Genomic DNA, 14,660 nt, shown 5'->3' with positions numbered 1-14,660 from the left:
TTCATATTCTCACTTCAGAAAGGGACGTATTTCATTGATGAGTGATCTCTCCTCACATGGGCAAGACACAGCTCATGACTGCCTCATGGCTCATCAGTCTGGATGTAAGGTTTGCTGCAGCAGCATCAGTGAAGCCATCAGTGGTGCTGGCTGGCTCCCTCTGAGACACGGGCCCAACCTGGCAGCTGCTTCATGCAGCTTTACTGTGTGCCTTCCCCAGGGTGAAGGGACCCCAAGGTCCTTCCCAGCCCCCCTCCATTCCTGTTAGCATATCCCCACTTCTCCTCTAAGTTATCTTATATTTTTCCAGCTACAGTTCCAATCCTCTGCTCCTATTTTCCTCTCCCCAGATACTTCCCTTTCCTTCATGCCCAGCACCCATCCCCTGAATTCCTTCCAGGCTCAGTGTGTAGGGCACTGAGCTGCTGTCCTTGCGAGGCTGCACTGAGCTGCCAGGATGTCCTTGTGGTTCCTCAGCAGCCCTGCTCCAACACACACTGAGATCCTGCACAGCTCTGCACAGTTCTGTGATTGTCTCAGAAAACCTGGAACATGTTTCCTGCCCATAAAACTAATTTGGGAAGGGTGGAATAGGCTGCCTATGCTTACGTCATTTTACAAAAAAGATTATTTTCATGCAAGGCTTTTTCTGAGAGGCAGCATCTGAATAATAATACAAGTACAATATAAAATTATCAGCCAAGTTACACTCATAAGTACCTAAAAATATATATAAATATGTACTTATGGACATATACATAACCACTTAATAGAAGTGGATTAATGAATCAGATTTTTCAAAAATTTCATAAATTCTATAAAAGCCTTAGCAAACAAATTCTATGCTCCCAAGATAAAAAAAAAAAGTGCCATCCATTTAACTGCTGAGACAGTTGAAAAAACATAGAACAAATTAAATTCCTAAATTATGATATGGTTAAGTTGAATATAGCTTGGAAAAAGCTGCACTTCAGGTGAAAATCAACCTTTTGAAGAAATTTAGGAGATGAAGTCATTATATGGACAATTTACTGCCAGAAGAGAACACTATCATCCCATGCTGAAATGCTGACTGATCTGGCACTAATCTGAATGTATTAAAATTATTATTCTTCAAAATATTTCAGTTTTCACATTAATTAAAAGCTGAATTTTAACTCTAAAACTTTAATCCTTTATCTTTACCACAGTAGAAAGCAATGCAAACATGGTAAAGAAAGAAACACATCAAGAAATCTTGAAAAGTAATTTGGTTTCATTTTCAATGAGATACAGATATATGTGGTCTTGTGGTCTGGGTGCCGTAGCAAAAGCCAGGATTTTTATATTTCCAGTCCTGCCTTAAGAGAGCTCTGTGTACCTATTACTTTAGTTTTTCAGAGTGGCTAAAATTCAGTAAGAAGCAATGATATTTTAAGACATTTTAATACAACAGAAGAGATTTATAACTTTCAAATTGGACAGAAAAATTTCCCCATTAAGATGATCATTAAGAAATATTAACAAATGGGTAAAGAACAAAATATTTGCTTCTCTTTTGGATAGCAGCAAAAGTTGGACTTTTGCAGAAAAGACCTAAAAATATGGCATAGACTAAACCCCACAGGTTTAATAGAAAAAAAAACAGAAACATGTTCTATAGGAACATTGCTACATCCAAACTATGTAATTTTCTGGAGAATCACAGCCTTTCTTTGGAAATTTCAGAAGTTATTGGAGAAATATAAATTTCTGTCTATATTTATTTTTTTTGGAATTATTATGACCTGGTAGCTATATTCTGATATTGTGATTTTCTCTTATTAAAGCCATTCTTTAAAGAACCAATCAAACTTCCAGGCCTGCAGCTACATGCATCTTGTTGTTTATTTTACAGTAAAATTTTACCTAGGAAGTTATTTGCCTTTTTACATTTGGCAACTTAAGTATAACATACAGTAAATATAGAAAAATGAACATCACTGTGTGTTTGGAACTGAGGCCTGATTTTGTGGCAATAGGTGATACTTATTTGGTTTTGCTTTTCTCCTCTGGGTTATAAAGTTGTCACTTCACAGGATATTATTTTGACATCAATTCTCAAAGTAAATACAACCCCAGCAGTCAGCACTTCTGAGACAGTTACAGAGCAGTCTCTGCTCTCCCCAGCTCCACGGAGTATCTGCTCACCTGTCAGTGAACACTTGTGGTTTTTGGAAGATGCTGCTGCCAGGCACCAGGGACAGTCTTCAGAAGAGCCATAGCTGTGGGAATGCAGCAGCAGGAAGACAATGCAGATCACAGCTGAATAAATGCAAATTTTTTATACTTTCAAAAATAGAGATTTAGTCATTGTGCCATATTCATTGAATCCACATTAAATCAAACCTTTGGTATTGCCTCTGCTTTTATGGAGCTAGACAGCATTTTAACATTTTGCTGTACTGTATGGCAATGGGATTAGACCCCCTGGTAGAATTTATGAAACTGAAGAAACTTAGCTCAAAAGAAAATTCACCAGCTTCTCTGACCCGGTGTTTTCTTTTCTCAAAATACATCCTCATTCCTTCTGCTACATTTTAATGTAACTCATGATATGCCTTATCTTAGGTAGCATCAAAAATGGTAAATTGCCTCATAGAGGCCATTATATGATTTGTCTCTCTTTCCTAAGAACCTTTTGATAATTTAGTTCTTCTCCAGAACTTAGCTTTGTATATTCGAAGCCTTTTCTTCATTTCTTGAAATCCTGCCTAGGGCTGAAAGCAACTCCAAATGAACTGGATATATTGCTTTTCCAGCCCACTTTGCTTGGGAATGTATGGCATTCACAGTCTCAGAAGTATAACTGTCAAAGTTGGAAAATGGAACAACCAGGAATTGTTTATTTCATTATTTCTGTCTATATGCAGCTTGAAAATCTGTGGTGGCTGTGATTTTCCTTACTTAAGTAATTTACAATTATGGATGAAAATTGACAAATTTTCAGCACAATAATTCTTGGTCCATTGTTTGAATAAATCTTTAAGCCTTTGTCATTCCAAATGTGCATGTTCCCAAAATCTTAAGTTAGCAGACTGTTTTTTTCTCCTTTGTTGACAAATGACAAATAGGTAATTAAAATATGTAAGCATGGAAAATTGATTTTTAAGTGTTTATAAGGATTTTTAATTTTAGTATTCCTCCTATTTCTGTCAGTCTTTTGCATCCAGTCACCCATATCCTTCTGAGGTATTTCTGTCCTTCCAGAATATCCTCTAAAATTTAAAAAAGTAACCCAAAGTAACACAATCACCCTCTCTCTTTAAATTAATTTTTCCTCTTTTCTCTTACAATGCATACATTTTCAAGCAGTGATGGATATAGTGGTTAGGCTAAGATGTTTCCTTGGCTGTTTCCCTGACTGACTTGCTCTCATCCTGTGTGTTCCTTATCTGTGAACAGCAGGTTCTTTCGTTTCTTTGAATAACTTACATAAGTTTTCATTCCCAAGGGTTAGTGAGACACTATTATTTTAATGTCATTTGAATTGTGATAGTATCTAGAAACTTCATCTCTACATACTGTGATATCTCCTGTACAAAGTAATAAATTATATTCCCTTATAATCCAAGAAAGAAGCAGCCATTAGCTCTGCCAAGGCATGATGGGCCCCTTGTATTTCCAGAGGATTTCAGCTCCTGAATGTTCTAAGTGATTTTGTTTCCAGCACTTATTCTAGGAGACTATTTCACAATCAAATATGTCACTCTGTCACAAAGTTCTTCCTGCTATTCAGCTGACAATTTCTGTTCCCTTTTAAAGTGCAATGTTTCTGTTTGTATTGCCCAACGCCCCTCAGAACAGAACCTCTGGTAAAAGCCACAACAGGATTTTGACTCATTGGCTTATTTCACATCTGGGATAACTGTACAGGAAGTAATATGATTCTCCAAATGTTCTCATTTTATATTTTGACATATAAACTAAAGTTGTCTATGAACACCTAGAACGAGCCATGCTTAGAAACAGAAGAAAATCAGTTTGTATTAACGTAGACATTAAAACTTTATCCAAGGCTTAATCTGCAATATTTTCTTTATTTCCTATCCTGCTTGCTGCTGGACTGCTTTTGCTGTCATCATTCTTGCACCATATTTTGTTGACTGCCCTACTGTCCAAATTCTATGGAATTGTGACAGTCAAAAATGCTCAATCTGTATTATCTTTCCTTTTTCCTGTTCAATTAATTTTAAAGGAATTTAGTTTTTGTTTATAATTTGGAAGAAGATTGAGGCAACCTGCACAACCTTTGCCTGTGCTCAGACAAGATCTAAGCCTTTGAACACCTAATTGTTAAGTTCAATCATTCTGTAACAAAGAGGGAAAAAAAGAGCTGTGTTTTTAAACTTGAGTTACAATATTTATGTAATTTGACATGGTAATTGGCAACTGTAAAGTTCTGAGTATCCTAAGAGAAATTAAGAATGTTGTATTTAATGCCTCAGTTTTCAGATTTTGATTTTTAAAACCAAGTGGCTGAGAAAAAAAAAACCCGTTCCTTTATTTGTAAACTGGGCATATATAGAGTTTTTATCTCTGTGTTTTTCCTAATCCTTCAAGAGCCTTTATAGATACAGTCTGTATTACATTTAAAGGCATAATTAATCACTGGAACAAATCTACTAATTTTTACAAATTTCATTCTACATGAAAGAAACATTTGAATCCCCAAACTTTAAAAGAAGATGTGCCAGGTCTGAATAAGTTAATACATTTAGTAAGACCATAGTCCTAGTGATCTCACTTTAAAAACCTATTGCTTGATAAACCTAAACCACAGCAGATGGAATCATTATTCTGTGTGTCTCTGTATGTCTCCTGGTCACTGCATTCTTCAGGCAGAAGAAATCCTGCTTGTGATTAGAGTGAAAGCAGAATGGCTGCCAAACATCTGTGAGAAATTGAACATTTTTCATTTATAATCTGAAACCTGAGTGGACAACTAGTTGTTGGCCTCTTCTGTCTAGACTGGTGTTGTTCCCCACCCCCAATTCCATGTATAAGGGTCAGCCAGGAACCTGCAGGATGGAAAGAAAATGGTCCAAAATGACTAACACTTTTTATTCAAGTAATCAGAGTTCACTTCTCCACTCATTTCTTCCACCTCCATCAAAGTACAAGTAAAAGAAAAACCTGATTTTAGAGTTGACACCTATGAAAATAAAATGCCTGGCACAGGTTCTAAGAAAAGGCATGCCCTGGTTTTAATTTGTGTTCTGTAGAGGGCCCCTAAAAGTGAAAAAGCATGTGCTTAAGGCCCCTTGCAGCTATGAGACTGCAATGGGAGTAAGTTCTTTATACCCTCACTTTATTTACAATCCTTTGCTCATGAAAGTGATTTTTTTAATTACTCAGAGTTTCATCCTTAACTATTTATTCGAGATTTTACTCTAATAAAAATCTCTCTTACAAAGGACACTGTGCATGTTAGTTAAGCTTCCCAAATAATGCTTAGGTCAAATAAGTTAATTATAGTCCTTCCTTTGACAGACTGGAAAAGTGAGTTATGGCAATGTATTTTTGGGAAAAAAGTGGTGAGGAAGACGTTTAAACTTACACGCCAACATTTCAAATTAAGAGCAATTATAAGTAGTTAGAGGCTGAATTTTGGAAGGCTGATCATTCAGAAACTCAACTAAGTTTAATAACTAATTAATAACATAAGCCTAGCTATGAAATTGTACTTGAAATTGCATAAATGAAATGTATAAGCCTGCTACATCCACTATATCAGTGTGTCCATAATGAATTAAATAAAAAGTGGGAAAGGGAAAGGTGGAAGGATTTGGATGCAGTTAATATCAGCATGAAGCCAGCTCATAGGTCAAGATCTCACCAGAGCGATTCCCAATGAAGACGGAGTCATGGCACAACAGGTCACAGCACCAGTGGCAGGAAGCTGGAGAAAGATGGTGCTGATGGGATCTCATATATTTAATAGATTTTGAAAAATGTATCTTTTCTTGCAAATAAGAGCTGTAATTCTACATTTCAGTTTCCTTTTCATCCATGAGATGGGAGAATATCATCTTGCAAGATGACACTATTGTTATTTAAATGAAGCTTTTAGTGTTTAATCATTATAATACAGTTTTGTACCAGCAGATTATATACAAGAAATTGTATAGTAGCATCTGTGATTAATATGACAAATTGCCTCTTTTTTAGTTTCCATGGCATTATCTCTACCAAGAACTGGATTTTATTTCTTTCAAAAATATTAAGTAAATCTGTGAATTCTATTGTACTTTTATCCACTTAACAGTGCAAATGTTCTGATTCATGGGAAGTGCTTTTTGCTAATAATGACACAGTATCTAGGAGTTTGTGCTAAACCTTTAATCAAATTCCTCCTGGTTTGCTTTTGCTCTTGGGTATAAAACCAGAAATGGTCACAGAATTGCGAGCTTGGAGAAAGATCAAAGAGACAGTGAGAAAATAAAGCAAATACACATAACTGCAATGAATATTGCTGATAAGCACATCCCAGTGGGTGCAGAAAACACACAGTACTGTTATGACCACTCTCAAAGTTTGAGTTGAAACTTGATATTTGACTGAACAGAGACAAAAGCTTGTAAATACATTACAGCTTATTTCTAGTAAAATCTGGTTTTATTACCATAGAGTCTAGACTGAACTGAGATTGGAATTCAAATCTTCATAGGTACTGTGCAGCTAAAAAAAAGGCTAGAAGGAAATGTTGAAGAAAGGTGGTAATTTTTTCCATTTTATAGGTTGGAAACTAAAACACAAAATGTTTCAAGCTTAACTGAAATCCCAGTGATTTCTATGGGCTGTGGTTAGACTCTTGGATCACACCCATGTTGTAGCACCTGCCAAGCTGCAGCAGGACAGTGCAAGGGCGTTGGCAAGATAAGGCAATAATGCAGGTGGCTCTGCTGAAAATGGGATAAAGCAGCAGAGACATTGCTGCCCAGGACCATGGAGGTCTGCAAGGACTCATGGGAGGAGTGGGTGTTTCTGGAGACATCCCTTAAGTTTACTCACAGTGTGTCTTTATGACTGCCCAGGAGCAATCAAAATTTAAGACTGAGATCATGAGGAAATTTGGTTTTAAGAACACGATAACAGGCATTCTTTTATCCACATACAATATAACTCAATTTTACATGAGCATTTGAATATAGACCCAAGCTTCCCATAATTCAGGAATAACCCATTCCTCTAGTTTAAGTCCTTCAGAAATCAAACAGTTCAGTTCATCCAAATGTATGCAAATTTGGATGCTTCTCTAAGTCTTCCAGAGTCTGCAAAAGTAGGGCAATAAATCTCGAAAAATGTGTGTGACTTCAAGGAGAGTTCACTGCCAGGTGTGGCTGCAGAATCAGACCTGATGAAGCACTGCTTTTGCTCCAAGTTCATTTTCCAGATCCCCCCGGTAGAATTGGTTCCATGCACATGATGTACCTGGGTATGAGCTATGAGCTATACAGACATTCCCTCATCACCCAAAAGTGGGGTGTATTCATGGAAGACTGAGAGAAATTCTCATTCCAATGACTTAAAAAGATTGAGGTTAATGACCTGAATCCATGTCCCTGCCAAATAAAGCTATATTAAACTAAAGAATTTGAGTGTTTCTGTACATTCCATTCTGGACTGAAAGTTTGCCAGTCAGCTCACCCTTTCTGAAAACACAATGGAATCACAATAATTAGATTTAGTTTTGTATTTTATAGCTTAATTTTAATCACTATTTAACAAAAATAGAAATGACTATATATATTGTAAGTTATGTTCTCATTTAGACCACACCGCATTTCTCAATGTATTCTTTAAATTTTAAATTATTCTGTATTAATATTGCATTTCCCATTGTCTTCCATGTATAAATCCCAGCATCACTGCTATATGATTTCTGATTTGTGTGGAACAAAGCACTTGCAGAAGATGTGTTCAGTGCTCAGTTTCAGCAGGGCACACATTTTTAAGGGCACACAGTCCAGCATTTGTAAGCTACAGAATGAATAGACCCTTACAATTCCAGATGAATACAGAGACTTTTCTTGAGATTTTAACCAGCAATATGTAGACATGGGTTCCATGAAAAATCAAAGTCCAACCTGTTTACAATGTACCTTACAGAAGTCTTTATTGCTGCAGATTCTGCAAACTATGTGGTCTGTTATAAACTTCACAACAGGTCCAAAATAAAAAAGTGCAATATTTTTACTATTTTGTTTCTTTAGTGCACTTGGTGTTCTTGATTTTAAACAACAATTTTTGTAATCCTGCAGCCTTTGACAGCTGCAGTTGCTCTGCTGCTTCGCTCTTTAAAAATGTCTGTCATCATCTTCTTCCTTTAGTATTTTGTGAAATTTCCATCTCTGCAAATAATCTGCCTTTGTAAAATGATGTAGAAATATGACTAAATATTAGGACTCAGATCAGCATGCAAGAATTATAATAATATTTTAAATTATTATTTTGATTTTCTTTTTAACTTTGACAATATTCCTCAAATTTACAAGACATGCTGATCCCCAAAAACTATCTCTAGTAAATAATGTGCTATATCCATATAACAATGCAATGACATACAGAGTGTGTTTGCAATTGCAGCATGAAACATGCACTAACACTGCTTAAAGCTTTCCAGCTTCTTTTCAGCATTTTTACTGCCTCATTTAGGAAAGCATTATTAAAGAATTGAATAATGCAAAGGTATTTTTAAACTGAAATGCATAGCTTATAGTATTTGCCACTAATGGGAACAAGCAATACTATAAGATGCTTAGCTTAGTCAGTGAAAAACTCATGTGAATCACCATAAGCTCTTAGTGAGACATTCAAAGAAATCTGTAAAAATTGTTTCCAACAATTCTGGGGCCATCAATTCTGCCTTAAAATGACATACCAACCTCCATCATTCTTTTCAGATTAGGATTTTCTTCTCTTCTGCCTGGGCCTTGAAGGTTACATTATGCATAAATATGTATAAACCACATTTATGCCCATATTATACAAATACTCATTCTATTTCCTCTGAAAGTCTACTCCACATGTACAGTACTTTTATTTTACATTTACTTTTAATATAGATTTGTTCAACTCAAAATTTTTAAGATATATGCTTGCCTTACACAATTTATTCTAGTGTATTTACTCATTTATTTTAGCAATAGACCCCACATGAGTGAGACATGAGCCCACACAACTCTTTACCACTGCCCTCTGCCAGAGCTGCCACCTTCCTTTCCCTCCTATGTCTGCACATCACTCAGGCCCTGGTCTTGCAGTACCAAAGGCTGCAGAGGACCATGTGGGCCCCTCAGTGGGATTTGTCAGTCACAGACTTTCCCAGCAGGACAGGGAAAGCCGGAGGAGCTTCACCCTGCAGGCAGTGAAGCCTGCAGAGCTCTGCTGCAGGAGTGCCGAGCTGTACGGAGAGGACCCACTGTCTGTGGGTAGCCTGCAGCAGGGGAGAACTGGGGCTCAGTCTCGCTGGTCACCCTGAGAGAAAAGTCTACATTCTCCATATGCAGTTATGTTTTATTCCACAAAGAATAGACACAGATTTGAGAACTGCAGCTAAAAGCAAGCCCATGAGAAGTTTTAGATGTTGGGAGCTTGGACAAAGGTCAGATGATTCTGCTCTGCCTGACAATTTGTTTTATGTCATCTGTCTGTAGTAAGCACTTTTTAAAAATGGGTTAAACTACCTCCTTTCCTACTACTACTCAAGTTCAAACCTCCTCATGTAAATCTTAGTCTGCCCCGAGTTTGTTTTTGCTAATCAGGAATTCTTGGAACAATACAAACACATTTGTATTTTTAGCACACATTATGTCTTTTCCATCTGCAAGAAAATTATTTAAGCTACTTCCCTTTTCTACTGGCTAAACTATTTTATTATTCTGTATTGATTATATGGATTTATTATCAAGTAGAGTTTGAGATAATATTAGGATTTCTGACTTCAGGCCAAAACTGGCCAAAAAAGTAGGATAGCAGAAATCAAATTAAAATTTAAATTAGTGTCTTTTACACTTTTAGCATTTGTTCTCACTGGAACAAAACATATGACTTCTGAACAAGTTAGCGATTTAGGAAACTATTCCTTATAGACCACGGCCAGCATACAGAAGAGACGCTGAACACGGCGCAGAGATAGAAGAGGCCGGCACTTTGAGCTCTGCAGGGGCCACCTCCGCGGCCAGGCGGACAGAAGACGGGAAGAGAAAGAAAAGGAAGAACCGGCAGCAGAGCTGCAAGCGTGCCCTGGGGGGCTCGCTGGTCACAAGTCACTAATCACCGGCCTAACCCACCTCCTGCTAAGCTGACACTGCGTTTCAGTTGATAATGCAACTTCTCAGCACTGCGTTGCAGAACGAGTTGTACTTGGCAGACTGCCATGCTGCTGAGTGATCCTTCTCCTGCGGGATTCCAAAGCTCCCACAAACACAACAGGTCACTTTCCACTAATGTGACATAAAAGAAAGAGATTGAAAATGTCAGTGTTGACACTGGCTGCCTGATGAAATCAGTATGCAGAACCAAGCTCTGTTTACAAAGCCAGAGTTTAAGGGAACTCATGTAACTCCCTCTGTCCCCGAAGTTCCCCTCTCCCACACACAGATTCCCCACCACGCTGAACAGCTGCCTGGGGCCTGACCTGAATGGCCACAAAGTAATGAATCTGAACCATTTTTAATAGTGCACAGCTAGTTTGGGATGAGAATGGCAGAATATCAAAGCTGCATTGTCCTGCTGCACAAACTAAACCAACAGTTGATGCCTGAATATTACTTATGAATGAGGAGAATGGCATACAAATAAATTGATGACCTGCAAAAATTTCCTAGGTTTGATTGTTAGAAAATGTGATCCCAAAACTATGAAATAGAGAGGAAAATTGCTAATATGCTGTGGAACACCTTTCATCAGGATTACTTTTTACAACTCATATCACACTTCAGAAGAGGATATGTCAAAATACACGGAGGAATATTGATTCAGCTCTAGCTGGTTTACAGCTACCTGGATTAATTTCCCAAAGCTCTTTGGTGTTCATACCCAAGAGAGTAAATTCTTTAATGAAATCATGGGAAGTGGATCAATTTGCATAATGGCAGGTAAAACCCACAGCATTCAGGAAAGAATAACAATTTAAATCAGGATGGTTTTGCTTCCTAAACAGACTTTGGAAATAGCAAAAGCCTTGGTAGGCCATTCTATAAAAAGCACCACTATATGAATGCTAATATCCCATTACTTTTATATTAATGAATAAATGAACTGTGAAAACACATTAGAAAACACAGGAGACATACATAACACATGCATCTGTTCACCAGACAGGATTTTAGATTTTTAAAAAATTTCATTTATGCCATGCTTCTATCATCCAGTTCCATGGCACAGCATACCTGCCTCACCACTTCCTGCTTGTCTGGCTTTATTTCTACCCACTTGTTTTAGTACTGGAGCTGGCTGCTTATGGATCTCCATAATTCCATGGATTAGCTCTTCTATTTTCATACACTTTCTGAAGCTCTAGAGCAACTGAATATTAAAATCAATCTAGAACGGGATGTTGTAGGGAATGTTTATCCAGCAGATGTTGGGCAAAGCAGCAGTACAGCTGTGCTGCCAAGGCTGTTGATGTGGTAAGGCTGAGCAGAGGGCCCTGTTACTGAGCTGTGCTGCTCTCAGGAGCTGAGCTATCCCTGCACTGCACCACAGCAGCTCCTGGAGACCCTCTGCTACTCGCAGCTCAGGTATGGCATAACCACCGTGTCAGCTGCTCACATCACCTTCCTCATTCACTCTAAGGTCCTTCCAAGGAAATATTTCTGCAGGCAGGAAGGCAGACCAAGGCTTTAAATCCCCCAGTATTAGGCTTCTCCAGTGAGACCACCAGCTGCATTCTTAAAAAAATACAAGCTGTGATGTGCATCAGCTGAATGGCAGTCTAATGTTAGTTAAACTTACTGTTAGCTTGTGCCAAAAATTGTCAATGTTCTTGCCTGTCAGCTCTTGCCCCCACGTTCCCAATCTCTTCTGTATCATGGAATAGCCTAAAGATTTTGACATCCTATATCTGAATTCCTGCCACAGAAATAAAGGTGTTTGCTTATATCTTACAACCCCAATACTTACAAAGTAGAAAGCCTTGCTCTATCTCTGCTGCTAACCTAACAGAGAACCTTTTGGCTATCATGTCTGTGAAACCAAAGGCAAACCTTGCTTCACAAATATGTTGGGGTTTCTTTTGACCAAATATCACAGTGGCTTCCTCTGTGAAAAAAACTCTGCTTTTTCTAATGCTACTTTCCCAGCCTTCTCTTCTCAGTTCTTTTCCCATTAAAACTTAGTTCTTTCCAAGGTTAATATCACACTACAAGTAGGGAACTGTATAAGGAAAATTTCAGAGTATACACAGAATATACAGTGGATATTCAGCAAAGCAACTTTCTAAAATAAACTGTTTGAAGTGATCTTGTGGGTTTTTTGTTAACAACAGTTTACTAAATATAGAAGAGGGATTTTCTTACTGAACGGAATCATCAGTAAGAGCTCAAATCAAAAATTACTTTAAAATTTGGGAAAGATAATTGAAAGGATTGTTACACCTTGTCAAAAGCCTTCTAGGTGAACATTTAAAAAATGTTTTTAATTACGGAGATTATGGATGTGGTGGTGTTCAAATCTAGATACAGCACTGAATACAGGGTATGTTTTCTCATTAAATACATTCCTGGATTAAAAATTAAAGGAATCACAGACCTGTTGCCTCATCTAGCTCTTGGAGCACAGTAAATTTTCATCTTGAAGCAAGCAGCGATGAGGCATTGAGCAATCTCATTGCTGTGTTAGCTGTGGTAGGACATTAACAGACAAACAGAAGATTCTTAATGCTTCTGGTTCTTAAGCACACCTGTACTTGTAAAAACGTCTTGTTTATTTCTTTCTTTCAAGACTAACTCATAATCTGTTATCTTTGATTCAATAGTGTGTTTTTACTGGCATTTCTGACAGTTAAGAATCTAAATCAGATATGCAGTTCAATTTGTGTACTGCATTCAACTTTCATTTGTGTACTGCATTCAAACCCAACAATTCCTACAAAGTTCTGTCTTAAGTTATACTGAAAAGATCTTCTGCTGGGTCTTGCAGCCTGGTTTCGGTAACAAACAAAAATACAGTGCTTTACTGTAGGGAAGTTTTGATGTGAATCATCCTATTTAAAAATGGTATATTAGAAGAAAATTAATCACTGCTTGGTCTGTGAGCACTCCAGCACACTGTAGGTGCAAGTATTATTCATTCCTATGTGCAGTAAGTTCACTAAAACATTCAATATTTAAATATTTTAGCCATAGACACATTCTCCTCCTGGAATTTGTAATGTCCTTACTTTGGGAACAGCCATTCCATTCTGTACACACTGAAGGAAACAAAATCACTGTAAGCAAAATAATCCATCCAGTACTACCAGGTGCATGTATATTTTTTCTCCTGGTAGTCTGCCCACACAGACTGAGAGTGCTCAACCCCATCTGATCCTGGAAATGGAACACTACCAGCCCAGGTTAACATTAAATGGGAGATCATGAGGTAAAGAATCATGGTTGATGAAGAACAAACACTTGTGACTAATTAGTCAAAACATGTTATGCCTCATATAGCAAAAGATTGACTTTTTTTAGTCCTACTGTTCTTGCTAAATTGCTACAGAAGTAAAAAAAAAAAAAAAAATCAAGAATGATTAATTTCTATCTAGAAATGTAATAATTCCACAGATAATTTTTTTCCCTTTCTAGAAAAGAGAGGCAAGAAAATACCACAATAAGTTCTTTCTTCCCTCCGATATCAATTCACAGTGAATAAATCTATAAACTGTTTTAGCTTTCAAAAGTGAAAATATACAGTGTTAACAGTTGAGTTTCAAACAAGGAAAAAAAGAAAAAGTATTTCAAGAAACATGTAACAATTTTTACACTAAGGCACTATTTAAAGTTAATCACAAAAAGTAGTCTATTAAAATACAACTGAAATTACCTGCAACTGATTTTAGCCTAAAGGTTTTAACTGTAAACAGTTTGCTCTGTAATCAGATAAATAATAATTTAAAAGTTAATAAATTGTATGAAAACAGAAATGATTGTTACTTGCCAATAGGATGGAAGAAAGAGTATGTTATTATAATCAGGGACCTGTATCCTCTTTCTGAAATAACAAAAATTCTGTTTTCCTTAAGATGAGACACAAATGTTTTCTACTTTTATCAATTATAAATGTATCAGCATAACATTTAATATATTTAATGTATATTAATATAACATTTTTCATTCCAATTATTGAATGCAAGATAAATAAAGCATTTCAAATGCCACTCTTTTCTATCGACTGACAATAAATTACTTATTCAGTTCACCATTAGGCAAAGAGTGCTTTGATACAGCTGACATGTTGGAAAAGTAGTTAGTAATAAAATATGCTTAAATATTTTGAAGGGACTGATCCTACCAGCATGTCTGAACTGAGCACAGCAGCTTTGTGAATTAAATTCACTTTATAAGGTGTAAATGCTGAGTTCTCTAGACATCCACAGAATATGAGATAGGATCTCCCTAACAGAACCCTCTCAAAATTAATTTGTCCATCTTTCC

General features: G+C 36.9%; 1 protein-coding gene across 1 annotated transcript in view; it reads right to left on the bottom strand.

Annotated features, from left to right (window-relative positions):
- Positions 1-2,048: 2,048 nt before the first annotated feature.
- The window catches only part of LOC110480095 (uncharacterized), a 28,154-nt gene continuing 15,542 nt past the window's right edge, over positions 2,049-14,660 (bottom strand). The window contains exon 4 of the mRNA XM_085571028.1: positions 2,049-2,243. Within this exon, the coding sequence (XP_085427154.1) occupies positions 2,173-2,243 (71 nt within the window). The 3' untranslated portion in view covers positions 2,049-2,172. The remainder of the gene's footprint in view (positions 2,244-14,660) is intronic.

Source organism: Lonchura striata, chromosome 4A (genome assembly GCF_050655825.1).
Source record: "Lonchura striata isolate lonStrDom1 chromosome 4A, ASM5065582v1, whole genome shotgun sequence".
Lineage (NCBI taxonomy): Eukaryota > Metazoa > Chordata > Aves > Passeriformes > Estrildidae > Lonchura > Lonchura striata.
Note: the sequence above shows the minus strand (reverse complement) of the source record. Positions and strands in the feature narration are given on the sequence as shown.